The 25,572-nt window shown below is 40.4% G+C and overlaps 4 protein-coding genes across 5 annotated transcripts; 2 read left to right on the top strand and 2 right to left on the bottom strand.

The window, feature by feature from the left end:
- The first annotated feature begins 1,184 nt into the window (after positions 1–1,184).
- Positions 1,185–11,520, top strand: fggy (FGGY carbohydrate kinase domain containing). 2 transcript variants are annotated; one of them, XR_009926958.1, is made up of 16 exons: positions 1,185–1,278; positions 1,631–1,824; positions 1,901–2,012; positions 2,506–2,657; positions 2,865–2,953; positions 3,737–3,852; positions 3,980–4,108; positions 5,545–5,648; positions 6,077–6,184; positions 6,855–6,916; positions 7,636–7,792; positions 8,727–8,801; positions 8,927–9,047; positions 9,149–9,264; positions 10,742–10,803; positions 11,162–11,226. XR_009926958.1 is itself a non-coding variant. In XM_062428562.1 (16 exons), the coding sequence occupies exons 2-16, from the start codon at positions 1,639–1,641 to the stop codon at positions 11,241–11,243; spliced, it is 1,650 nt and encodes a 549-aa protein (XP_062284546.1). In that variant the 5' UTR covers positions 1,185–1,278; positions 1,631–1,638; the 3' UTR covers positions 11,244–11,520. The 2 variants fall into 2 exon arrangements, 1 of the variants encoding a protein (XP_062284546.1); XM_062428562.1 differs by having other exon boundaries at positions 9,149–9,243; positions 11,162–11,520.
- Positions 11,521–11,805: 285 nt separating this feature from the next.
- LOC133990294 (peroxiredoxin-6-like) lies at positions 11,806–15,406 on the bottom strand. The gene is made up of 5 exons (XM_062428564.1): positions 15,303–15,406; positions 14,547–14,703; positions 13,577–13,729; positions 13,312–13,458; positions 11,806–13,097 (listed from the first exon to the last, which is right to left on the bottom strand). Exons 1-5 carry the CDS (start codon positions 15,392–15,394, stop codon positions 12,927–12,929), a joined length of 720 nt encoding a protein of 239 aa, XP_062284548.1. The 5' UTR covers positions 15,395–15,406; the 3' UTR covers positions 11,806–12,926.
- A 544-nt stretch (positions 15,407–15,950) lies between these two features.
- On the top strand, positions 15,951–18,581 carry LOC133991029 (polyisoprenoid diphosphate/phosphate phosphohydrolase PLPP6-like). Its single transcript, XM_062429477.1, has 2 exons — positions 15,951–16,329; positions 18,160–18,581. Exons 1-2 carry the CDS (start codon positions 15,951–15,953, stop codon positions 18,579–18,581), a joined length of 801 nt encoding a protein of 266 aa, XP_062285461.1.
- Positions 18,582–20,786: 2,205 nt separating this feature from the next.
- Positions 20,787–23,251, bottom strand: LOC133990933 (myocilin-like). The gene is made up of 3 exons (XM_062429363.1): positions 22,646–23,251; positions 22,059–22,163; positions 20,787–21,969 (listed from the first exon to the last, which is right to left on the bottom strand). Exons 1-3 carry the CDS (start codon positions 23,133–23,135, stop codon positions 21,167–21,169), a joined length of 1,398 nt encoding a protein of 465 aa, XP_062285347.1. The 5' UTR covers positions 23,136–23,251; the 3' UTR covers positions 20,787–21,166.
- Positions 23,252–25,572: the final 2,321 nt, after the last annotated feature.

Below are 25,572 nucleotides of genomic sequence, written 5' to 3'. Positions count from 1 at the left end.
TTTAAAAAGACCTCTTTTTGTAGAGAACTAATGACTTTTAAGTTTATATTGTGCTCACATGGTGCATCACCTCAAAGAAATGTGTTAATTGGGAAAAGACAAGATACACAAGGTAGAGGTGATAGTGTTGGTGGTAAATTGGGCCCACTGTGGCCAGAAAAACACATTTTTAAAATTGGTAACACACTTTTTCTCCTCACTTTTTCAAAATGGTCAACATGCAGATCGACGAACCACTTAATCTCACATGTAAAATGGACTTAAACCACCACATTTTATCTCAGTATCAACTCATGTAGAACAGTGACATTTGTCTCCCAAAAGTAACACTTTGTCTCACAGTGGACTAAAAAACAACACAACAGGTAGCATTACAATATGTATTTCTACTGTCTTTGAAGAATCGTTTATTTATATATTTATTTATGGAATTCATTGAAATGAATGGCGCTTTTTTGTTGCTAGCTTCCAGTTTATATGTCACAAAAATGAATCAGTCATACTGTGATATGCTTCAACACCCTTTACTGTACTTTTGCATATGTAGCTTAATTATAAGTGCACAAAATTAAACTAGAGTAATTCCAGTAATGCAATACAAAGCTATATATATTCACCATACATACTGTATGTGTGTATGCTCACCAATAGAGTATACTGTATGTGTGGGATAGCTACAGATACAACAGTGCTAGTCAAGCGTCAACAGTCAGTGTTCAGTGTTAGGACTTTATGTATTTTTTCTGTTTATGTATTGTGATGTAGCAGAATGCAGTGAATTGCAGTCAGATTTAGAGTAATTTTTTGTTGCAGATTTTAAATATGAAATTCAACCGTTTTTACAGCAGTTTATATCGTTTTTTGTAGTTTGGGTGGGTGGTCACGTTTGAGAGAGGAAACAGTTCATGGAATGTCACCCCACTTTGCCTCATGTTGCCCCAGGCCCCCTTTTATCTAGCCACTAAGATTTGTTTTGATAGTATTTACTGGACTAGTAGCAGCCTGTAATGTACTCTGTTTATGGATCTAAAGGCAGTTCTTTACCCAATAGTCTTCTAAAAATCTGGACCCTACATGAATAAGAAAACGATGAAGGAAAGACAGAGAAATATAGCAAAACAACTCAATCATGACGCGACTGCTCAGCAAAGCGATGCAACGTTGTCCTTTTTGTCCCCTCTCGCGTGCCGTTCGCAAATTGCGTCCTCAGCTCAAAGTGCGCTTTCCAGCTGCTCAAAAGTCATGTTTTCTGCGCTGAAATAAAAGTTTAATCGCAGGGTAAGTTCGAAGTTGTTGTGCTAACTGATGTACATTTATCCTCTATGTCTGTTTATGTCTGTTATGTGTATTTTAACAGTTTTTTTCCGAGCATTCATCGCTGTAACATCTTTGAATGTGTAGCGTTGCTGCACTGAAGGATTCCTGCAACTGATCAAAACAGTGTCTGATCTAAAGATGTAGATAACAGTTTGCTTTTAAACACCAAATGAACTATATGCATGCGTTTATGTATGTGTGTACCTGCACTGATTTCGTAATAAGCTGTTAAATGTTGACAATGGTTAATAATCAACTCCTGGATCTCCCCCTCCTCCCCCTCCTCCTCCTCCTCCTCCTCCTCTACATTCAGCTCCCCTCATGATGGCAGAGGTGTACTATGTGGGAGTGGACGTGGGCACTGCCAGTGTGAGAGCAGCTCTGGTGACCAGGGAGGGTCAGCTGAGTAGCACTGCAGAGGAGCCCATCAGCATTTGGGAGCCTCAGTCTGATCACTACGTCCAGTCCTCAACTGAGATCTGGCACAAATGCTGCACAGTTGTGAAGGTAGCGTGAGCTCAGAGGACGCAGCCAGCTTCGTTTCAGCACACCGATCATTTTTAATAGTCTTGTCTGCTTTCAGAAAGTTACTCAGGGAGTGGAGAGGAGCCAGGTGCGAGGGATCGGCTTTGATGCCACCTGCTCTCTGGTGGTTTTGGACCAAAGCTTTCAGCCTGTTCCAGTCAATCAGGGCGGTGGGTGAAACATCTCTGTGGCCTTTACAGCTTTGCCTCTGACTCATCATCACTCACATTTGAGTCCTCTTTGTTCCCATGTTTTTTTTTTTTTTTGCTGTGAGGAGCCTCCAGAAAATTACAAACACCCCAAATCAATTTTTGCTCTCTCAAATCTTTAGATGAAGAATTACAGGCAGTGAAATCCTTCTAAAGTGGACTAGTTTTTTGAGTTTTGCTTGGTCAATATGTTTCAGTTTAATGTAAAAGGATACTTTATTGATCCCTTAAGGTGATCTCCCCTCCTCCACAGGGAGGTCATAGGTCAGGGTCAGTTAAAGAGCAGAACCCCTGGGGCTCGTAAGGATTCATGCTTTTTTCAATTAAGCAAGGTGGACACAGCTACTCAGGTTAAATGACTGATAATATACTGCCGTGTCATCTCCTAGTAGAGCCAATTCATCTTTTTTCTTTACCTTTTGCTCCCGTAAAACACGACCGTCCTTCTTTCCAGGTGACACTCAAAGGAACGTGGTTATGTGGATGGACCACCGTGCCGCAGAGCAGGCCGCCCGCATCACAAACACCGGCCACGGCGTCCTGAGCAGGGTGGGAGGGGTCATGTCACCAGAGATGCAACCCCCTAAGCTACTGTGGCTCAAAGAGGTGAGAGGTGAGCGAGGTCAGAAGCGGTCACCGTGGATGTTTTATCGTTGCTTTGTTCTACTGGAAGGTCGGCATGTGCTCTGTGTTTGCTTTAGATGTTTTTCAGCCTTGCGCAGCTTTTTTTCTGGGAAGCGTCTGATTGACAGATTCCTCATAAAGACCGATCAGGGTCACACGCATCACATCTTTCTTCTGTCTCTTCCTCAGAATGTGAAGGAAAGCTGCTGGAACAAAGCTGCTCACTTTTTTGACCTTCCAGACTTCCTGTCTTGGAAGGCTACGGGCTGTTTGACAAGGTGGGCTCATTCTTACTTACACATCGTTATATGAATGTGTAATTTATGTGTAATACTTGAATATCAAAGCAGGGTTAAAAAAGGTTTACTATTGACTAAGGCGGGCCAGTATGGATAAAATCAAATATCACAATATTTTGACCAAATACCTCGATATCGACATCACCACTATATTGTAGGGATGACTGTTGGTGCCTTCACAAAATATTTACACAGTGTGATTTTTTATAAATAATCATCAGTAATGTGGATATAATGACAAAGTGAGTAAAAGGTAAATAATAGAACAGCTAGAACATTCTGGTAAGTTCAGAAAACTAAAATAATTTTTCTGTAATTCCGCCTTTAAAAGCAGGAAAAAACACTTATACCATATCACGATATTACAATATACCAAATTAGCCAGTCAGTTACACCTAGGGACGGCAGAATAATGACAAAGTGGGAAAAAGGCAAATAATAGAACTACAACACCAGGAAAACACACCTATGCTATATCACGATATACCGATATCCAAATTCGTAAAATGATATCTTGTCTCATATCACTATATCGATATAATATCGATATATTGCCCAGCCCTACTATTGACAATGAGAAGTGTATTTGTTGTCTTGTTGAAACAGTTTCCTCGAATGAAATCTGTCCGTTTGTCCTTCATAATAGGGCGAATAAAAAACTGTATCTGTAACGTTTATCACTAACCTTCACCAGATAGTGTTTAATCTCACTCTGACGCTGCTGAATAGATATTAACAAGCATGTTCTCCACCCCTGAACAGATCCTTATGTACTCTGGTGTGTAAATGGACGTATTGCCCTCCAGAAGGATGGGATGTCAGTTTTTGGACTGCCATCGGACTGGAGGACCTCCTGGAAAACAACGCTTCCAAAATAGGTCAAACAAAAAAAACAAAATGTACAAATGAAATCCTGACCATTAATGTCCTGATTTATTCAAACACTTTCTATCCACACCAGAATTCTTCTTCTATGAATAAAGCTGTGCCGTTTGTATCATCCAGGCAGTGTGACGTGTTCTCCGGGGAGCCCGCTGGGGGACGGCCTCACCCAGGAGGCAGCAGCAGATTTGGGTTTGGACCCCGGAACTTCAGTCGGTGCTTCTCTTATCGACGCTCATGCTGGAGGCCTAGGTATCACATGCTGAGACTGTTTGTTGAACCACGTTTAATGTAAACTGGGAGATAACATTCTTCTGTTGACATTAAGATCCTCACCAAATATACTGTAGATTTTCTGAGCTGAACTGGGTAACTTTACAGGTTCTGCACGGCAGTGAGAGGAAACAGGTTAAAAAATGTAACTTAAGACGCTTAACTGTAAGAAGCACATACATTTTCCAATTTGATCTTTTATATATTTAAGAATCAAGCATGAATATCCAAAATCTCTATAAGCAAGGCAAGGCAGCTTTATTTATATAGCACATTTCCTACAAAGGGGAAACTCAATTTGCTTTTACATTAAAAAAACATTTAACAGTTAGAATTGGAAGCATGAAAACATACAATTAAAACAAAAACAAAAAAACAATTATAGTAGAAATTGGAAACATTAAAAGATACAATTAAAAAGAAAAAAAGAACCCACTTATAATTAAATTAAAACAAAGTACAGAAAAATAGAAACAGAGAAAGAAAATTAAAAAAAACTATATTTAAATATGAGAGTGCAGCATAAAATAATGATTTGCTTGAAATGTTTAAGTTGACAAAGTTTTTAACCTGGATTTAAAAAATATTCACATTTGGGGCTGATTTCAGTTCTGTTGGTAGCTTGTTCCAGTTATACATAACATTTAGACCCATAGTTGTTGAGACATCTTACTCTTAAATGAAGAGAGGACAGCTGGATTAGACCAACTAACAACTACTTGAACCCCCGAAAAAAGCTTTCCTAATGCGACTACTACAATATTTATGTTTAAGATACTTTCATGGCATTTTTGCCTTCAGGAGACAGCTGGCAGTAGAGAGCGGCACAAACGAGAGAAGGATGACATAATTAAGATGTGATAGAATGAAAATGCGTGGTTTGTTATTTTGGATTTTTTTTTAAATAAGCGATAAACGTGAAGAGTGAGAGATCCAGATAATACTGCTGTGTGTGTGTGTGTGTGTGTGTGTGTGTGTGTGTGTGGTACCTCACCTCTGGACCATCTGGTTTTGTTCTAGGAGTTCAACTATTGGTGAACTCTGCTCTCTGACCTGTAGCTGCAACCTCTGCCGATCACACATTGTTGTATCAGTCAGAGGTTAAAACACTCTGTGCTTTAGTTGTTGTACATGTCACAGTGATGTACGCCCCCCCCCCCCCCCCCCCACGGCCCCTGCACGAAGATTCAACCCTCTGCCTTAAACTCAAACCAGCTTGACAAACATTATTCCAGAAGTTAGTGTCACCTCCAAATTCCCCGTGAAGGTTAGAGATGTACTTCAAAAGATCGCTGTTGGTCTCTCTGACTCAACACTAATGGCAGTTGTGCAAACTTTGTTTTTAGGTGAGTCTAAAAAATATTTTAAAATAATGACATGTGGCTAAAGGAGATCGATCATTTCGCTCATTCCAGGTGTGATCGGCGCCGACGTAAAAGGCTTTGGCTTGCCGTGTGAGGACCAGCCAATCACATCACGCTTGGCGATGATCTGCGGGACGTCGTCCTGTCACATGGCGGTGAGTGGCGCGCCGCTACGAGCTCAGCTGACTTCTCAGAAACAAGCAAGAACAATCCTCTCGTGCATTTAGGTGAATTTAATATCGTGACATCATGTGCTGTTGATAACACCTACTCCTTTCTGATGCTGTCACGCAATATATCACCGCATGACTCATATAAAACCATCCTGTAATTCCTCAAATAAATCATACAGTCACACATACTGAGATAAAAAAACCCTGTCATGATTAATACACTTTGTATCTATATGACTGAGTCAACATCAGTAACTGTATGAGACGTGTGGTTAACTCTTAGCACATCTTTTAGTGGTTTCTGTTGCTGTTTGAAATGTACTGAGCGCTACTGTTCATTCATTTTAATGTCAGTATGATTTATCGACATGCAGCCCTAACTAGAAATGTGTCACCTTCATGTGAATCAGATCAGCGAGCGGCCTCTGTTCGTGCCAGGAGTGTGGGGACCCTGCCTGTCTGCCATGGTGCCTGATATGTGGCTCAACGAGGGAGGACAGAGCGCCACAGGAAGGCTGGTCAGTCCACTGTAGAGCTTAACAGATGACTATTAAAAATATAAGATCTTCCTAAACCTTTTCTTATTTTGCATTTTAATAAGTGACTGTATGAAAATGGAGATTTCGATGTGAATGCACGCATAATACATCCAGGAATTGGGTTAGAGTTAGGGTTAGGGGGAAAACAGAGTTCACAGGCAAGGAAATGTGTAGCTTCCTTTTTTTAGGGTAAAAAAATCTGATTTGTTGAAATATATGCCATTGTTATCATTTATATTTGGATGTTTATATAATTCAGCTGAATCGCAGCTAAACACACAGCAAATAAAGACAATAAGTGTGATAAATAATAAACATTTAATGAGTAAAAACACCAGATATTTCCTGGCTTCTCAAATGTGCTGATTTGATGCTTTTTACTGGACTTTAGATACTTTTGGGATTTTTTAAAAAACAAAATAAGTTGCTTACTTTGAGCTCTTTTAACTCGAGGTGGGAATTAGTTATTATTTTTGACACTTGATAAATTAGATGATTAATTAAAAACAGTAATGAAAACAGTCAGTAGTTGCAGCCTCACAAGCCTTCATGTGACCCCGCTGTGATCTATGACTCTGTGACTTCTCTTCTCTGTGTAACGGCGCTGCTCTCTCTCTCTCTCTTTCTCTCTCTCTCTCCTCTCCTTCAGATCGACCACGTGGTGAAAGGCCACGCCGCCTACGCCCAGCTCCAGGAACAGGCACAGCAGAGGTCAGCTGACGCGTTCAGGGCTCGGCTCTCCAAAAACATTTTAGCGCAGCTGTCGTCTGTGTTGAGCTGACGTATAATAAACATTTAGTAAGCTTTAGTGAGGTTAGAAGCGTAGTAAGTTTGAGTGTTGTGTGTGTGTGTGTGTGTGTGTGTGTGTGTATGTGTGTGTGTGACTCCCCAGATTCACATTTCAGAGTTTACAGAGGGAAGTCGTAAAGCAAGGAACTGATTATTTGCTTAGTGAATCTACTCTGTAATAAAGACCGTTGTGATAAGTGGCTGTTCATTTTTAAACACATCCTTATTCTGCTGTTTTTCTCCCAGTGTGGCTCAGAGTGCTTGAACTACTCATTTAAGGAGGAAAAAAAACAGCTATACGGTTCTATCATTAAAGAACATTGTCCCTCTTTATTGCAAATTTTGCCTGATGATGAATATTTTAAAGGTTAATTGACCTTTTTCAGAGCAGACACTTTGACTTGTCATAATAACATACACACAGGTCTAATTAATAACTTTAATAACCACCACTTTCCATTCAGGTATGTCAGTTCAGCACCTGTTGCTGTACATGCTGACCCACTGACATGGCTTTACTGGAACACCCGATCACCTGTTCACACCTTTTCCTGCTATGACATGTCAGATGTCTGCTGTGAAAAACACTCAGCATTTTTTTAAAGTGTCCATACAGCAATATTTCTTCATTTTTTTCCCAGATCTCCCTTCACCGGCGAGAGCATCTACAGCTACCTGAACAGCCACCTGAGTTTAAAGGCGTCTTCTGCCGTTGACCTGCTGGGCTCCGGTCTCCATGTGTGGCCGGACTTCCACGGAAACAGGTCGCCCCTGGCTGACCCCACCCTGAAGGGCATGGTGAGGGGACACGAGTCCAAGCTTGACCTGACTCATGACATGAAATATTGTTTGTTTGCTTGGCTGGCTCACAGATGTGCTGCGGTTGCAGTTGTGGAGACCCTCCTAGAACAGAACTTAAAAGTATCTGAAGTGATCCAGAGTGATAATTAGTAAAGCATATAAAAATAAGAAGTTAGTCTTTTAATCTCCTCTCAAGGAGCTTCGTTTGAGCTGTTTTACACATTTATTTTGTTTAAATCAGAAGAGACAAGTGAATGAAGCAAAATAAGTGTTTATTATACAGATATTGATGATTAAGTCTTGTCAAAAGTCCACTACTATTACGAAAAACTTCCACTTATACATTGAACCTGTTCCAAAGACTAGCGCTAAGGCTTTAGATCATTTAGTTTAAAGGAATAGTTCATCATTTTAGAAATATTCTTTCTTTCTGAGAGTTAGATGAGAAAATCAATAGCTCTCTTATTTATGTGTATTAAGTATGAAGCATTAGATGGGAGGGGATAAGCGTAGTAATTATATAAAGACTGGAGGCAGAGGTAAACAGCTCTCTTTATAGATAAAATGTGCTATTCTTATTCTAGTATCCTTTTTTTAACCTTTCACTGACAGCAGTTTACAGTCCCTGCTAAGATCCTCACAAAACATGCGATCTGTTTTTATCAGTGGAAAGAATAAACTTGGTTCTTAAATGTCAAACGTGCATCCCAGTAGGAGATTGGAACAGATGAGCCACCTGAATGATTTTCTGTATCCTGTAAGCTAATTATTGTTGGCGGGCCGAGCAGGAAACCAGGGAGGGGAGAGAACTGGTCAATATTGTTTCGAATGAATCACTGGTGATTTGAGATGAGTAAATACACTCCTCTGTTGCCTCTAATGGCTTAGACATGTTTTCCATTCGCGATATTTCATCTTTGCTGTTCGGCAGGTGATCGGACTGTCTCTTTCTCAAACCTTGGAGGACTTGGCTCTGCTCTATCTGGCCACCGTGCAAGCCCTCGCTGTGAGTCTGAAGTGTTTTATGTTTTAAATGACTTCCTCTGAGCCTCAGTCTCACATCCTAAGGGAATAAAGGGTTGTATTTGTTTTCTTGTAACCTTATTCCTTTTTTGTCTTCTCTGGTTTTAGCTTGGTACACGTCATATTCTGGAGGCCATGAAAGAAGCAGGACATGACATCAGAACTCTCTTTCTGTGCGGAGGGTTGAGCAAAAATGCTCTGTTTGTGCAGGTTCACGCCAACGCTACAGGTATAAAATCCTGACAAGGAATGTATTTAGTTACAACAAAAAACTAACACATCTCTTTTGAAGCTATAGCTAATTTAACTTTTTTCCCCCCACACTTTCAGGATTGCCTGTGGTGTTGCCAGACCAGATGGAGGCTGTGTTAGTGGGAGCAGCAATCCTGGGTGCATGTGCATCACAGGACTACAGCAGCATACAGGTGGAGTGACACACAGATACAGTACGTACAGTATGTAAAGAAAGGTCAGAAGTTCTTAGGGACCTAGGTGGGAATTTTTCCTTGAGAGTTTATAAAATTGCCTCTACAGTCTAACATGGACTACTATTGGTGATGAAAGGGAGTGAAATTCCATATGATCTTACACAATTTCACATATTGTCAAAATGAATTATAAATATTAATTACTTAAAAAAACCTGGTGTGGATGATGTAGTGTCCCAATGGAACTATAGTAAGACAGTATTTATAATTTCTGAGGACATTTTCATGTGCAGCCTGTGTACCTGTAACATCCCATCATGTTTATTCTTCCTATTACAGACAAGCCAACAAAAACCTTCTAATGCCAATGTGGTCTTGTTAATTATTGATAATGTTAATATGGTTCAGTGTAATAAACATGAGTTAGAACATGCTGATATTGAGGCAAAAATGGTGGGATGATAGTGAAGAAAATTTCAAATTTGTTGGATGAGTATTGTAGTTACTGTTAAAGGATCACTGCAGCAATTTAGCATTACGCTTATAAAGTGTGAAAGACATTAAAAAAAAGTCAAAAAATGAGGCAGCAGACATATCCTGACTTTTAGTTTCTATTACAAGTTAAGCTAAAAAGAACCAAACTTGGATCCTACATTTCCCATAATGCAACTGAATAACATCTTTTTGTAAACAGATGTACCTTGTAAAGGCTCTCTTCTTTGAAACCACACACCTCCTGTTTGTTACACAGATTTAGTGTTATCATTTTAAGTCTGAAGTCCATCATCGAGGTTTTCTTTTCTACTTTCTGCGACAGACGCCTCTTTTCACAGGCTGTATATTAATATTTCATGTATAAAAATGGTGGAGTGCCCCTTTACAAAAGAAAAATATTTTGAAAAGAAAATGCAATGAAATCCAGGTGAGGTTAGTACTGTTTATATATAGCTTGCAATCCAATCTTCCCATTTTCTTTACATGCACAGAACACATCACATATCATTCAATTACTGACTCAATGCTTCCACCTGCTGGGTTGAATTAAAATACAAAGTATGTAGCGCAGTGCTCTGCTGCTTTCAACACAGAAGAGCCAGGTTTGTGCAGAATGTGTTTAAGATCTAAAGTGTGGATTAATCTTTCACCAGGTCAAGCTGTCATCTCTTGACGTTTGGATAGCAGAGCTCGTAGCACAAGAGAACGGAGAGCCTTTAAGTCAGATGTGCTAAAAATAAGACCTTTATTGTTTGGACTAGGCTGCACCTGTCAATCCATTCCCAGCCATAACTACAGCAGGCAGTTGTTGTGTCTGATCCCCTGAGCTGCACACACAATCAACTGCCTGGATTTGGTCGCTTCAGACAGCAGAGGGGCCCCCGCGCTGCATAAGTCATAAACTGAGCCACACCGAAAAGCCACCATAACTGGGTCACGGCCGTGGAAAGCATGATTTATTGAGTGATGTTTTTCTTTTTCTCTGCAATTCATGTTTTAGGAGGCAATGGGGAGAATGGCTAAAGTGGGGAAAGTTGTTCAGCCTAACCGTGAAATCCAGAGGTGAGGCAGAGAATTCATGTTCTCTTTGTTTTTCAAACATTTTGGCTGCACACCACGGCTGCTTTAATGGGCCTCTTGGAAAACGAATCATATGGCCAACGAGAATTTGGCTCTACATTTTTGGTGATATTGTAAAAACACAATCCAAGTAAATGCAAAGAAGTAGCCCCTGTTTAAACACGGGACTAGAAAAAAGAAAAAAACTACATTCTTTAACCAATTGCTACAATCTAACAAGTAACCGTTGTGTTAAGAGTACATTATGTAAGATATCTGCATATTTGACTAGTTTGAAAACTAGAAAGTGACATATTACTGCATTTATACCTAACTACAAGGATTTTACATCTTATTTCAGCTTCTATGAGAAAAAGTACAAAGTGTTCCTGCGTCTGATCGACCACCAGAGGGAGTACCAGGCCCTCATGAACCAGAGATGATGCTGCTGGAAGGAGGCGGTGGAGCTGGATCTTGCTGTGACATGACAAAACGCACACACTGAAACAAGGATGGGCGTCTTTTTACCCTGCTGCTTTCATATCAGTCTCAATAACGGAGAAGAAAACAGCTTTCTGAGGTTGGATGTTTGTCAGGGGGCCAGCTGGCTTTGGAGTATAAAGTCTATATGATGTTCTGGTGGTAGATTTGAAACTTCATACATGCAGATTTTAATAAACCAGCTGGCAGATGAGAGTTTAAAAGAACCTGTGTGGTCCAAAATCCTTCAAGTTCTATCAAATACTGTGATCATCAAATGTATTCCAAATAAATAGTTAAAATGAGGAAGAAATGCTCATGCTTTTCACCGTCACCCTCAGCTAACATGTGATTTATAATTTAGTGTGCTTCAGCTCAATAGTGACATTAATTTTTTTTTAAACCCTATGCTTTGTTCTCTCTTCACTGCATTTTATCGCTGCCACTGTCCTTAAATTCTCCAGTCCGCTGGTCACGGAGAGAAGCCTGCGGTTCCCAGGATCAAAGTTGATAAGCTCCTCACTGACGCCGTCCACCCGGTGAGGGGAACGCCAAATCCTACACAGCTGTTCTAACAGAACTAACTGAGGTTGTGTGTGTGTGTGTGTGTGTGTGTGAGGAGGCACCGTCCTTAGAGGTCTTAGACATCGCTGTCTGGATGTAATGACAAAGCAGATTCATCGCTATAGTTCATCATTTTCTAAATATCACCCTTTTATTGTTCCACACAGATTCATACAAGTCATCATTAGAGTATAAAACGGTAAATCCATGAGATTTTCACTCATGTAAAGTTGCTGTATACATTTGAAAGTAGTAACCCATTTAAAACAGTAAGTAACAAGCTCTCATTAGGCCATTCTTTGTGTAAACAGCACCAGAAACCACTTCCTCTTGCGTTAGAACAAAAAAAGAAGTGCAATGTTGAATAAAACTTATTATAAATGAATTTGAAACTAATTCTATTTTTGTACCTAGCAGTAATATTCTGCAAAATAGAAACAACTTCTGTCGTACATAGTTAGATTTTTGATAAGCCCATTGACTTGTGTCCTCTGTAGTGGACATTTTGTTCACATGCATCTCCTTTTAATGCTTTCATTTATTGGTGTTTTTTTCCATGATATTAGATTCACACCTGTGCTTCCTGGGCTTCCTGGGTGTCAAAATGACCCTATAACCATGCAAACTGGAGCCCAATTCATTTCTTTTCTCTATAAATTGACAAAGTTTTCTGAGATTTGGCAATCCATTCAGTTTCAATAGAAAATATACTATACTGAAACAATCCAAAATGATAAATAATTATGTTTCTTAATCAAATTAAATGTATTTTTGGATAAATAGCATTACACAGCCATAATCTGATACATTTTTTGTCTTTTAAATTTTGCCGTATTTTCACACTAAAATAGTCCTGTAAAATTAAAAATTAAAATAGATTTTTAAAAGTCTAAATTGTAAGATTTTTTTTTGGTCCTACATAGGTAAGAAATCACAAAAAAACTGAAATTGGAAGACACTTTTTCCCTTGGTTCCCAGGAGGATATACCCTGACTGATTCACAGCTGGGATGCCCGCTGACTGTTTTTATGTACCTGGTAATAAAGGGAAAAAACCAGCAGTGGTGAAGGAGGACTGCTGGATTAAAGTGCAGTCTGTATGACAGAAGTGAGCTCCGTCTCTGCCTGTGGGTCGGGTGTGTAGCGCAGGTATTTTTTGCCAGAGGGCAGGTCTTTGGTGTAAACGCCATCAGGGAACAAATCGGCTGCTTCCTCTTCAGTCATGCTGGGAGGGACCATCACACACTCTCCAGGCTGGAAGAAGACAGAAAAAAGGGGAAGGAGATGGAGATATTCTACAGTTAGATGGCTGAAAGCAGGTCAGTGACATTTTGAAAGGAATCCTCAAAACCTGTGTTGCCAGATAATCTAGTGCACACTGAGCTGCCAGAAAAATAGAAGCACCTGCTGTATGTAGCTGCTGAAATAATTGCTGCCAACCGAGTTCACTTTCAAAGATGTGACATACCCTCCAGTCGGCAGGTGTGGCCACTCGTCTCCCTGCTGTGATCTGGAGCGAGTCCACCACCCTCAAGATCTCATCAAAGTTGCGTCCTGTGGTGGCCGGGTAGAGGATCGACAGTTTCAACCGTTTGTCAGGGCCGATGATGAACACCTACTTGCGAAAAGAGAACATTGGCTGATATATATTTACAAGAAAGTAGATCAAATATGAAGTTTGAAGGCTGCAAAGGAGGAAAAATGAGATTCTGAACGAGTGTGAAGATGCTCACACAGCGGGCAGTGAGAGGCATGCCATCTTCGTCCTTCTCAACAGGGTCCAGCATGCCCAGGGCCACTGCCAGCTCCCGTTTACTGTCCGCTATGATGGGAAAGGGCAGCGAGGAGCCGGCAGACTCCTCCTCACAGTTGTATGCCAGGATGTCCTAGTTGGTACAGAAAAGCAAGACTTATTCAAATGAAGTGTTGCAGACCAGTTAAAAGTTTGGACACACTTTCTCATTGAGGTAAATGGGAACGTTTGTCCAGACTTTTGACAGGTACTGTAGAGGCACAATTGGATAAAATAAAGAATAACTTTAACAACATTTGGCTATGAGGTTGCTTGTAAAATGGGTGAAATATGCAATGTACTCATTTTAACTTGTCTGTCAACCCTTAACTGTGACTTTGCATTTAAAGTGTCGTCTAAACACAACCAAATAGTTACATTTGATCATGTCATCATATCCAATTTCCAAACAGTTTCCCCCTCAACTAAGCTCAGTTTTGTCTTGCCGAATTTTAAGTTTGGTGTCTTTAAAAAAAATCCAGCACAATTGTGATATTTCACATTCAATACCACCATGGTTTCATCTTTCCCAGTGAGCATTTGAAATGTTGGGTTTTTTTTACATTTCTAGGTGACATATAACCATAGTTTCAATAGCATAACATCACTGTATTTTTAGGGCCTGTTACACAAAAATATACATCATCTACAGTAATCCTCTCTTAAAACAAGGGTTATTTGACACAAGAAAAAGAATTGAATGAAAACTAGAGGGAAAAAAGGATGTTCACTGTAGAGACAGAGCTCATTACATTACAATTTTACTTGCTGGTTAGTCAGAAACATCCACAGAACCTTTCACAACTGTCCTCAACATGATGGCTTCTCAGTGCGTTGTTGCTTATGTAATTTGTAATTTGTAACACACACACACAAGTGATGACAGTAAACCGATGCTGCAGTCATCACACCTTGGTCCAGCCGTGGTGATCCTCCAGGCAGTCGATGGACAAGGCGATCATCTTGACGCCGCGTTTGCTGAACTCGCTGCTGAGCCTGGCAGCTCGGCCCAGCTCCGTGGTGCAGACCGGGGTGTAGTCTCTAGGGTGGGAGAACAGGATTCCCCACCTGGCATGAAAAGAGGGATCGGTGTCATGCATATGTCAAGGTGGGGAGACAAGGATATTTGTTATTTCACAAACAGGTCTCACTCTGACTCAGTTTCCTCTCCTCATTCATACACCTCGTAAATATTGTGGTTAATAATGAAGTGTTGCACACTAGGAGGATGCTGAATGATGCATTTCGAGCAAAACTGACAGGATGTCACCTCTGTGTTGCTTTGATGTTGCAAAAATGAAAACCGGAGTGACTTTTCATTGTCATGAGGTCAGCAACCTGTCAACTGCTTCAGTCATCAATCTGAGGGTTTTAATGACTGATGCTTTTCATATTTACTGACAAGTGGACCAAGATCTGATCTGTTGTACATGTCACACCTGTCCACAATAGAAACAATTTGCCTAACACGTTAAAGCCTATGTATGACATGACTTCGCTATTGTGAGAGATGCTTCATTGTGCAACAAGTATAAAGCAGAAGTTAGATAAGAGTAACAGGAACTGGACGGTTGCAGTCTCACAAGCTATTTCTCTCCATGACCTGAATTCTCTATAAGCCTACCAATCAACATCAACAAAAACAATCATTACAAATCAATACTTACGAATCGCCCAAAAATTCGTGAAGTTTAATTGTGCCATTGGTGGTCTCTGCTTCGAAATCGGGTAATATATCTCCGAGCAGCAGTCCCGGCATCTTCAGCGTGGTCGTCTGTGGAGGTGCAGCAGCAGCTCTGATCGCAGAAAAAAGAGGAGGCGGAAACTTTCTGCTGAACAGAACAGACTACCTTAAGCCTCCACTTTGCATATAATACCACATCCAGGTCGCGCTTTGGGTAAATGACGCCGTTGATAAGCAGCGGGTTCCCACCAGAGATTTACACATTTGATTAGAGTAGAGGATAGTCATGTATAAACTATAATCATAAAATAGATATGAATGGCAAGTCTGCAACATCATAGACTAAAGTGAATTTGGTTGATAAGTAGACACTTAGAGATATTTAACATTTCAAACATAAAGTTAAGATGCACATTATTAGTTCAATGACATGTCAATAGGATGAATAATTTAGCCACGTGACAGAGCAGTCCAGGTCTAAACTGGTAGCATTTTAGTCACTGTATGCAGAGTCTCTAGTTTGCAGGATGTTTTGCGCCACAGCGCAGCAGGATTAGAGTGTTTATTGGCCACAGGTGGTTCCATAAAGAAGGGCGGGGATATTTCTAAGGGCACTCTGTCAAAGGAAAAAATGTCCTCAACAGTCTCCAGGCGGAATAGCTGCCGTGGAAGTCAGTGTGGAAACCGGGCATCATTTGAATGCCATGTCCGCCGCCGGGGCTCCAGCTGTTCTTACTTTTCCTCCGGAGCGCAAACGGAGGAGTTTTCAGTCAGTCTGAGCCAGTCGTTATTTACTATAACGCTCCGGTTTCTGCTGGCTATAGATCTGTGGCTGTCCAAGCGGCTCGGGGTGTGCGCCTCTGAAGAGTCTCCATGGGGCAGCATACGGCCCCTGGTGCGACTGGTGGAGTTCTCCGGGCATGTCGTCCCGTGGTTCATCGGCACGGTGTACACACTGCTCTGTGGAGAGACTGTGGCGGAGCAAGAGATCATGTTGAATTTGGCCCTGGGTGAGTGACTGTGTGATCACTCTTTTGAATTTGGGGGATCATCATCAATGACACCAGCAATATTATCGAGGCCGGACTCTTTTAGATTTAGATCTATATGAAGTCATTGTGTGCCAAACTGTTACTCATTATTCATAGTCACTAATATTCCTGTTGTTTCCCTTAGTCTTGCCTTGGCATTCCTGCTTTCTACCCACCACACTCATGCGCATTTATCTTTACTAATCTTAGCAGATGATGGACTACACATTATATAATAAACTTTCAACCTGCCATCATTTGGGTGTATGTTGTTTAACATCACATTAGCGGCGGTGGAACTGATGCGCCATTACGCACATTTGTGCCAATTCCAAAGAGAAGCCGTTGGCAGTCATTCGTGGCTTTATTGAAGTCTTTTCTAGTCTGGATCATGTTAATGACTATTCAGATAGCATAACATAACAGGCCGAAGCTGCGTCAGGCCACCCAAGTGTTATGCCCATAGGGTGTGTGTGCGCCCCCGTGACCGAAGAGACAGCCACAGCGCAGCCATGGAAAGTTTTCTCCTTGGGGCCACAGCAGATAGCATCTGTGTCCACTGACTGACATGCACGCGATACGATGATGCTTTATTTGTATGGGTAGATTATGTCTGTTGAGTGACTGCTTTGAGGTCAAGTTATGTGCTATATACTATATACTATAGCTATTCTCGGCGTATGACTGTTTTGGAAATATTGGGACTAATATCCAAAACTCCTCTTACGTGTTAAACAGAAATAAATGAGGGGGGTTTCATTTATTATGATTTGATTAGAGAGATGTTTTAGGAGCAATTAAATCTGATATTGTTACAATTAAAGATTTGACAATTAGAGTGACGTTTATAAAGATTTTACAGGTGTTAATGGTTAACACATCATTTAATAGCTCTTTTAAGCTCTTTGATCAGTAAAGTTGATTATTATATTGTAATTGTATCATTATATTACATATCTTATTATGATTTATACCTGCAGATTAGGAAGTATTTATTAATTATTTATTATTCATGGATTACCAATATTTATAACTAACTAACTATTAAAGGAAAGGGATTTTTCACAAAAAAATAGTTCTTGTAACTGATCTATAAAGTAATTTACCATTTATAAAGTAATTAGTTGCTACTCACAGTAAAAGCCCCTATATATAATGGATGTCTCCTTAGAGAGTGATAAAGTTCTGGATTAGTTAGGCCTAATTAGAGGGATCTATAACTGCTCAATTAAGATATTTTACCCAAATATCAATTTTTCTCTAGTACATGTCAGAAGCAAATCTTGTACTTTTTAATCCACCACATTTATTTGACACCTGACACATTTATTTACTAATTACTTTGCAGATTACAATTTTACCTATAAAAGATGTAATAACCTGGAAAGGATGACTTGCTACAGATTAAACTACCCAATATTATATGGACTAGTTCAGATTAGATCCCCCTTCACCTGCCACAAAGAATATAGAAGACAAATACTTTAATAAATAAATCATGAATGTCATAATGTTATGATACTGTGAGAAGACGCACTGTTGCATAATTAGTGCTTTTACTTCTACATTAAGCTGATTACTTGACTAAGATTTGGAATGCAGGATTTTTATTTGTAATGGGGTATTTTTTTCATTGCTGGTAAAGACTTTGAATCACCACTGTGTAAGACAGAAAACAATGTTTTAGATAGAATGGATTACTTTAAAATGTAGTTTCACGGAGAGGAAATGTTTGACAAAGGAGAATGTGACTTTTCAGCATATAATGAAATCTGAAACCAATGTTTTTTCTTACGTTCCTCCTCACAGCTCTGCTGTTGGATCTGTTCCTGGTCAGAGTTGTAAAGACTCTAGTCAGACGCCGAAGGCCTACCAAGAACCGCTCAGACATCTTCTCCAACTTCTTTGTGGAGCGCTACTCCTTCCCTTCAGGCCACGCCACACGGGCGGCTATGTGTGCCCGGTTCCTTCTAGCCCAGCTGGTGGACACAACCTCCATGCGGGTACTGGTGGTGGGATGGGCTGGCCTGGTGAGCCTCTCCCGGCTACTGCTTGCCCGACACTATGTAACAGATGTGGGCTTTGGTTTGGCTATGGGATACTGTCAGTACAGCATAGTAGAGAGGTTGTGGGTGACCTGGGACTGCCTGCAGGACCTACTGCTCATGAGGCTGCAAGAGAGACTCAGTAGGGTTTATGGTGGACTCTGGATGGCAGAGTGGAAACATTAGGTTTGGTGGAACTGCATCAGTGGGGAAAATGTGTAGCATGAGTGTATAAATCAAAATTCCCCTGCTGTTTAAAAAAGCAAACTTGATTTATCATTGTATCTGTATCTATTTTATGTGTATTTGTTAGTGTCTTGTTTTATTTCTTAAAGGAATTCAGTGAAAATATTAAAATGAATGGCTAAAGTAGTCACTTCTGGGTTGTAGCTAGATGTAGCTTATTTACACAATGGTACTGATGATGCATGGACTTAATTCCACAATGTTGAAATCAAAGCAGGATTTCATTAGAGCCTTTTTTAAACAATTCTATTAAAGTTAACTGTGTAACTTACTTAGTTAATTGTGTATCTTACCGTGAGAACAAAGTGAGAGTTTGTGGTTTAAGTGCAAACAAGATAACTGGCAGACTGCTTCCTTCCTGGTAAATTGAGAATTTCATCTCAGCGTGTGGTGGCACAACGTCTTATACGGGGTAAGTGGTTTTGCACTGAGCTGTCTGGTGGGTCAACTGTATTTTTGTGTGAACGCTGGTGGTGGGAAGTCAACTCACACTCACCCAAGTTTCCATCAGCTGCTGCTGAGTCTCCTGACTCTCATTAAAACTCATACCATCTCCTCTTACAGTGTAATGCTGCTAGTTGCCATCTTTAACATAACATTGCAGCTTCCAATCTAAACTGTATGAGTACTTTGTGAATTTATGTGGTTTTGTATTTCAACTGTTAGAGATAACACAGACCAGACAAGACTTTTAGTTTAGTTGGTCCTACTTGGAACTGTAAGGAGTGCATTGCGTAATGCAGACTGCTGTCCACAGAGGGCAGCATATAACTAGAATATGGCCAAACTGCAGCACAGGGGTTTGTTTGTCACAGCTGTATAATTTTTTGCAATTTTTTTTCATAGTGTTAAGTTTCTTATGCTGATGGATATAACTGGATATAGGCACTATCATGTTTGGATACATAACTACCACAAAACTGAACATAATAACTATCAAATATTTAGAGATTTTAAGCAAATTGTTGCAAATTATATTATATTCAGGCTCTGATATTTCCAGGTAACGGTGTCAACAACTGAAGTGGAACAAAATGTATGTGGCAAACTAAATTAATATTGTATCATAACCTGCATTATGGCGCAATTAAACATACATATGTATTTCAATTTGCAATTATATAATAGCCAAATACCAAACTTAGACTCATACTGTCATCAGGGAACCAGGACTATATGTAGCTACTGATGTTCATGACCCCCTATGGAGTCATAAGGGAGAAAGATATTTCTGTTTTATGGGCCGCCTGTGACTATATACTTTTTTACTGTAAGTATAGTTGCTTTTGCGGTGCTTTTGCGGTGCTTTTGTGAAACACCGACTCCACATAAATAGTGTATCAGGTTTTGTTTTTGTCAACTTTTGTGAAATGGGGTCAAGGGTCAGTGACATGTGCCTGTCAACAGTGCTAAACGCCAGCCTACTTCCAATTCAGTGACTTACAGTTTAAATGTTTAAATATTTATATTTAACATACTATTATGTACATGTGGCCCAATGAGATCTTACTTTTAATACAATTTATTTATATTTTCTAGTCAAAGTTACAAAGGGCTTCACTAAAAACACAAAAAGATTGCATTTTATTATTTAATATATATACAGGCATACAACAGGACCTCTCACTGCAACTGGATAGGACACTATCCACACTCTATACATATGCTATTTGTGCATCTACTATTTAATCACTACATGCATTTTAAAGGTGAACACAAATAATATGATTGTTGATCCTTTATTGCAGTGTACATTACCAAAACTACTTATTTTAACTATAGCCTACATTTTTATTATTTTTCATGAACATATTTTATTACACATTTTAGTTCTTTTTTCTGGTAACCTAAGTATTTTCAAATAATAAAATGACATAAGGTAATGAGCACGGAAATTCCATGTTTTAATAGCAACAAGCAAATTCCTGAATAAGACACATGTCCTGTGTGTCTCCCTCCATTCAGTGTGCATTAATGTGATCACCCTATTCTTCATTCACTCAGTCTTATGTACCACGTAGCATAGCATGCCTTCTCACCAACTGTCAAGAATGTGTGTCTGAAAATGAAATTATGACTCAGACAAGAGGATACTATTATCTACATTTTTATTGAGAACTTAAATAACAGGATCATTTATGAACAGACAACAACAAAAATATTTCAGAACTTTAAACCATGTTTACTATTAACTTTACTGCAATAATGACAGAAATCATCATTGGTAGTATCACAGCTACATTACTGCTTTACGAATATGTATGTATGGTCACAATACATCTTATTTACAACAGTCATAGAAAAAATAGATAGATAGATAGCCATTTATTGTCCCCAGAGGGAAATTCTTTTTCACAAACTGTCAGCTACAGACTGATGGGTTGAAGAAACCCCACCAACATTGAACAATATACATACATACACACACTCTTTTTAAGATTTAAATGATTATGCTTTATGTCATTGACTTGCTCCTGCATCAGCACAGTCCAGTAAACAGCAGTCTCTTTCTGTTTTTGTCCTCTTCAGCTGCTGCCATGGCTTGGCCTGCCCAGTCTGATGTCATAGGTGACCATGTGGAAGTTGTCCCAAGCGTACAGCTTCCCCTGGGCGTGGTTGTAGTCCACCATGCTGTTGTAATGGTACTTGTTCTCGAAGGGCACAGCGACAGCACGCCCCACGCTGGTGGCTGTGTCGAACACATGGTTGATGGTGGTGTTGGATGCTGTGTAGCTGGCCATTGTGTACAGACGTCCGCAAACCATGAAAGCATTGCCCACTGTGTTCTTCCGGATGTTGGTCTCCCAGCTCTTCTTCACCTCCAGGGTCTCTGGGTCAAGCTGGGAAATCACAATGGCACCTTTCGCCTTGCTTGTGCTGTAGATGGCCCACAGACCTTGTTCGTCCACTGCCAGGTCGATGTCTGTGTAACCACCCCAGGAATAAGGGTGCTGGCCATGGAAGCCGGCATTAGGTAGATCCCTGCGTGATGCCACGCTCTCAGAGGCCAGGTCATAGCGGATCAGGGAACGGCTACGTTTGCGCTGGTAGTAGAAGGAACCACTGTACATTGTTGCCCCAGTGCTCTCCACAGGCTCTGGAAGGACCAGGACCTTCATAGGGAAGCCACGGGCGAACTGACTCATGTCTTCATATGCAAAAAGCTGACGGACGTCTTTGCCCACCGTGTCGATTCGCCACACAGTCTTGTTGGTGTATTGAGGGCTTTGGGGTTCAGGATCCTGCAGCCACACTCCATACTTCCCTGTGATCCCGTCAGCCTTCCTGTGTAACACAGGATCTCCCACTGACAGCAGCTCTCCACAGCCTATAAGATAGTTCAACTTTATTGTATCATATATTTTCAATGGTTTCAAACAGTAAGAAACATCACCATCAGAAAAGCCCAAACTTTACCTGTGAAGTTCTGGTTTATCTCAGGAAGGAGATGGGATGCTGGGACCTCTGTTACCTCAGCCTTCATCTCCTGGTATGCACCATTGCTAAAATCATAGGCAGGGTCTGGAAGAAATAAAATGAAAGGAGATATATGTGAAAGGAATTTTAATTAGGTCCTAGCTAGATTGAACTATTTATGTATATAGAGGTAGTAAGCTACAGATAAAGCAGTCACCCCTATTACTTAGACCACATAAAGTCCCAGTGGCTCATGTATTTGTCTCAGCCCAGCAGGTTACCCTATAACCCTGCTATTCCTCTCCTGAAAATGATCATGCACACATAAACAGACATGCATGGGTGACAAAGCCGTAAAAGAAGACTCTGAGCTGTAAATTCCAATCCACTTACTCAACCTGGGACAGCTAACTGCAACCTGACCTGTTGTCTCGGCTGACTTTTCATAATTTTAGTCAAACTCAAAGACATTTACCAAAAAAGCTAAAAAGCAGCAAGACAAAAAAAGGCACACCAGTGTTGTGATTAAACAGAATTCAGGATTTGATTTGTGCCTACTATTTGTATTTACTCTCTGATGTACATACCACTGGCAGGTCTGTGGCTGTTTTCATGCTGAGTCCCCCCTGAGGTGTGTGACTGCTGGCAGGGTTTCTGCCTGAGGCTCTCCGCCTCCTGGCTCAGCTCAGCCATCCTCCTCTGGAGCTCCTGGACCTGCCTGTTCAGATGGTCCTTGTCTTGCTGCAGCTGGTTTCTTTCATCTGTAACCTGGGACAAAGCTTCCTGGAGTTCCTCTTCATTGTTAGCCCCAACCTCAGTCCTGGTTTCTGCGTCCGCCCCTGGAATCAGGCGGCTGACCAAAGCCTCCAGCAGGGTGAGCCGGGATAAGACTCCATCAATCTCTGGTTTCCCACTGCTCCCAGGGCAGCTGGACTCTGTTGGACTGGCCACAGTGAAGGTGTAGTGGCAGCGTCTGGCTTGGTCATTTGAGCGATAAAGGGAGGCTTGGTCTTCAGCCTGGCTGTGGCTGGACAGGGTTAAGAAGGAGAAACACAGGAGAGACACCTGGAGCCACATTCTGGAGGGTCAAACTATGTAGATAGTCTTCTGGGGTTTTTTTGGATATTTGCAAGGATAAAAGACTCTTTAAATGTATTTTTTTCTTTCTTTAGGTAGTATTTTCCCCACCTGAGTGTCTCTGGTCAGTGCAGGTCAGTGTCTGAATCCCAGCAATGCTGAGAGTAGGATATTTATACAGTTAACTGTCACAGAGTGGGAGGGGATGAGGAGTGTTGCAGGGAGTGAAATAGCCAGAGGGTGTGGATTGTGTTTAAGGGTCCACGTGTTTCTTCTTTTTTTTGCTTGTGGTGGGGTGAGGTGCGCTGGAAGAGGCAAACAATGTGAAAATCACTCAGTGGAAAAATGCACAATTTAATGTTTGTCTGTTTTTTTCCTGTAGAAGATTCTTCCATTGTGTCTCAGTAGTTGGTATGTCTCTGCAGGTTGTTTTGACTGGACAGCATCTCTTTTATGTGTCTACTGGCTGTCACCTGCAGAGCTGTTTACTTCCACCGTAACCGATAATTTTACTATTAAACCGCTGTGTTATTTACTGTAAACCCAATTTATGACGTGGGTATGGAGTGAAATCTGGGCTTGAGGGCAAGTGTTTAGGAATCCAGGAATCTGCCACAGCTATTTGCCAACCGATCTTGACAGCAAAGCAACATGGTCCTTCAAAGGATCTGAGAGCACACTGGTACTCTTCTGCCTGCACCACAGCTGGACAGGATGTCTGGCAAGAAAGGTGTGGTTACTCTTCTTTTCTTCCTATCAAAGCTCATACTTTCCACACACCATCACATGCTTTTAAATCATGGAATCCTACAGGACACATTATAGTGGAAACAGTTTTTGATAATAACAATCTAATAGTTTGCTCAGAGAGGCTGCACAGCTGTGCTTTGAGATAAATGCTAATGCCAGCAAAAACCCTGATAGCCTGGTTATGATGCATTATCACAGTTATAATGTCTATGGTTCGTTTCCAGTCACAGACCTTTGTTGCATCTCAGAATATGCCAAAAAAAAATTCACAATCACAATACACATAATGAGCCTAAGCAGGTGTAATGTTTGTACCAAAGTATTAGACAAACTAAAAATTTGATGATTGTTCTAAGTGTTATAATTCATCCTGATGGGAAGACGAATGTGTGCACCGAATTTCCTGGAAATCCATCCGAAAATTGCAGTGACATTTTACTCAAAACCACAAATATTCAAACTCATGGTGGCACTAGATGAGATGTTAAGGGATCACCTAAGTGAGTAAAATTCATCCTCTGGGGAACAAGAATGTTTGTACAATGTTTGTTTCCAGGAGAATCCTCCCTTATGGCTTTCTTTACACACAGACACATGTTGCTCATTTGACTGTCCAAACATCTGGGACTTGGAGAGGGGAAATAGCTAATACATCACCAGTGGAGTTCAACATGAATGAACCCATAGTAAGTATGCAAAAGACATTCGGGGCTCTAAGGGACTAAAAGCCACCAAGGGTTGTTAAGAGCTGGTAGCATTTCTTCTCAGTTTGTCTCCATATTTTTGTCTTTTTTTCCATAATCAAAATGCTGTGTCTGTCCTCTGTGACCATTACAAAATATTTCATATAAATACTGACAGCAGCAGCAGTTTCACCCCAAAGCAACTTGCAGTGCACATCTGTGTTTAGTTCCACAAGATCAGTGTACTGTCTAGTTAACCTGTCCATTTTATAGCCCATGGAAAGTCACCAGTATTCCACAAAGTTTTCACTACTGAAGTGTGCTTTTCTTATATAACATTACGACTCCTGTAAAAGTCAGCCCCAACCCTTCTGTCAGCTCTAAAAAGTACAGAAGATCCCAATGTGTGCATAACTTCTTCCACAGACAGTCTCTTTATATATGCTGAAGAGCACATACAATACACTTTCTATTGATGATGCCTCCTACAGTACTGTATGTTACAGTTTAGACACAGTGATTTCCTTTGGTTTCTCCATACTGGGCTCCCATGTACTGCAGCTACAATTCGTTACAATGATTTTCCTAACATGCAGGATATTTTTTGTCATGATTTTAGCCTCAAACACTCAGTTACGCACTTTTATTTTGTTTAAGTATAGCTTAAACTCTGACTGATATACTGTATATTATCAGTATGTTACAGCTCTTCATTAAAGCCATAGGAGGTTTACACTGATTAATTTATTCAAATCACCCACAATTTATAAAAGATTCTTTGGGTTTGAAACACCATTGATCAACTCATCATTGTATTTCTTACAGCAGTGGTTAGACAAAGTGATAGAGAAATAACCCAGTTTCAACTTTTACTGTAGAGTTAATAATAATAATAATAATAAATATGAGTAATAGGTGTATTATTGAAATAAGAAAAAAAATAATAGATATCTTTTATTTCAGCAGTATTTTTTACAAACCTCTAAGCCTCTAGTATAATCCCA

Source organism: Scomber scombrus, chromosome 11 (genome assembly GCF_963691925.1).
Source record: "Scomber scombrus chromosome 11, fScoSco1.1, whole genome shotgun sequence".
Lineage (NCBI taxonomy): Eukaryota > Metazoa > Chordata > Actinopteri > Scombriformes > Scombridae > Scomber > Scomber scombrus.
This window is presented reverse-complemented; position numbering and strand designations above follow the sequence as displayed.

What these genes read in the sequence shown, in the direction of transcription:
- LOC133990294 (XM_062428564.1), bottom strand. Translation starts at nt 15,394, where the DNA reads ATGCCGGGACTGCTGCTCGGAGATATATTACCCGATTTCGAAGCAGAG. An exon ending in CACGAATTTTTGGGCGATTC is followed by an intron (nt 14,704 to 15,302) that starts GTAAGTATTGAT and finishes TTTTCATGCCAG; the next exon opens with GTGGGGAATCCTGTTCTCCC. An exon ending in TGCCTCTCACTGCCCGCTGT is followed by an intron (nt 13,459 to 13,576) that starts GTGAGCATCTTC and finishes TTTCGCAAGTAG; the next exon opens with GTGTTCATCATCGGCCCTGA.
- LOC133990933 (XM_062429363.1), bottom strand. Translation starts at nt 23,135, where the DNA reads ATGTGGCTCCAGGTGTCTCTCCTGTGTTTCTCCTTCTTAACCCTGTCC. An exon ending in CAGCCACAGACCTGCCAGTG is followed by an intron (nt 22,164 to 22,645) that starts GTATGTACATCA and finishes TATTTCTTCCAG; the next exon opens with ACCCTGCCTATGATTTTAGC. An exon ending in GATAAACCAGAACTTCACAG is followed by an intron (nt 21,970 to 22,058) that starts GTAAAGTTTGGG and finishes ACTATCTTATAG; the next exon opens with GCTGTGGAGAGCTGCTGTCA.
- LOC133991029 (XM_062429477.1), top strand. Translation starts at nt 15,951, where the DNA reads ATGTCCTCAACAGTCTCCAGGCGGAATAGCTGCCGTGGAAGTCAGTGT. An exon ending in CATGTTGAATTTGGCCCTGG is followed by an intron (nt 16,330 to 18,159) that starts GTGAGTGACTGT and finishes TCCTCCTCACAG; the next exon opens with CTCTGCTGTTGGATCTGTTC.
- fggy (XM_062428562.1), top strand. Translation starts at nt 1,639, where the DNA reads ATGATGGCAGAGGTGTACTATGTGGGAGTGGACGTGGGCACTGCCAGT. An exon ending in AGCTACTGTGGCTCAAAGAG is followed by an intron (nt 2,658 to 2,864) that starts GTGAGAGGTGAG and finishes TCTCTTCCTCAG; the next exon opens with AATGTGAAGGAAAGCTGCTG. An exon ending in CAGGAACAGGCACAGCAGAG is followed by an intron (nt 6,917 to 7,635) that starts GTCAGCTGACGC and finishes TTTTTTTCCCAG; the next exon opens with ATCTCCCTTCACCGGCGAGA.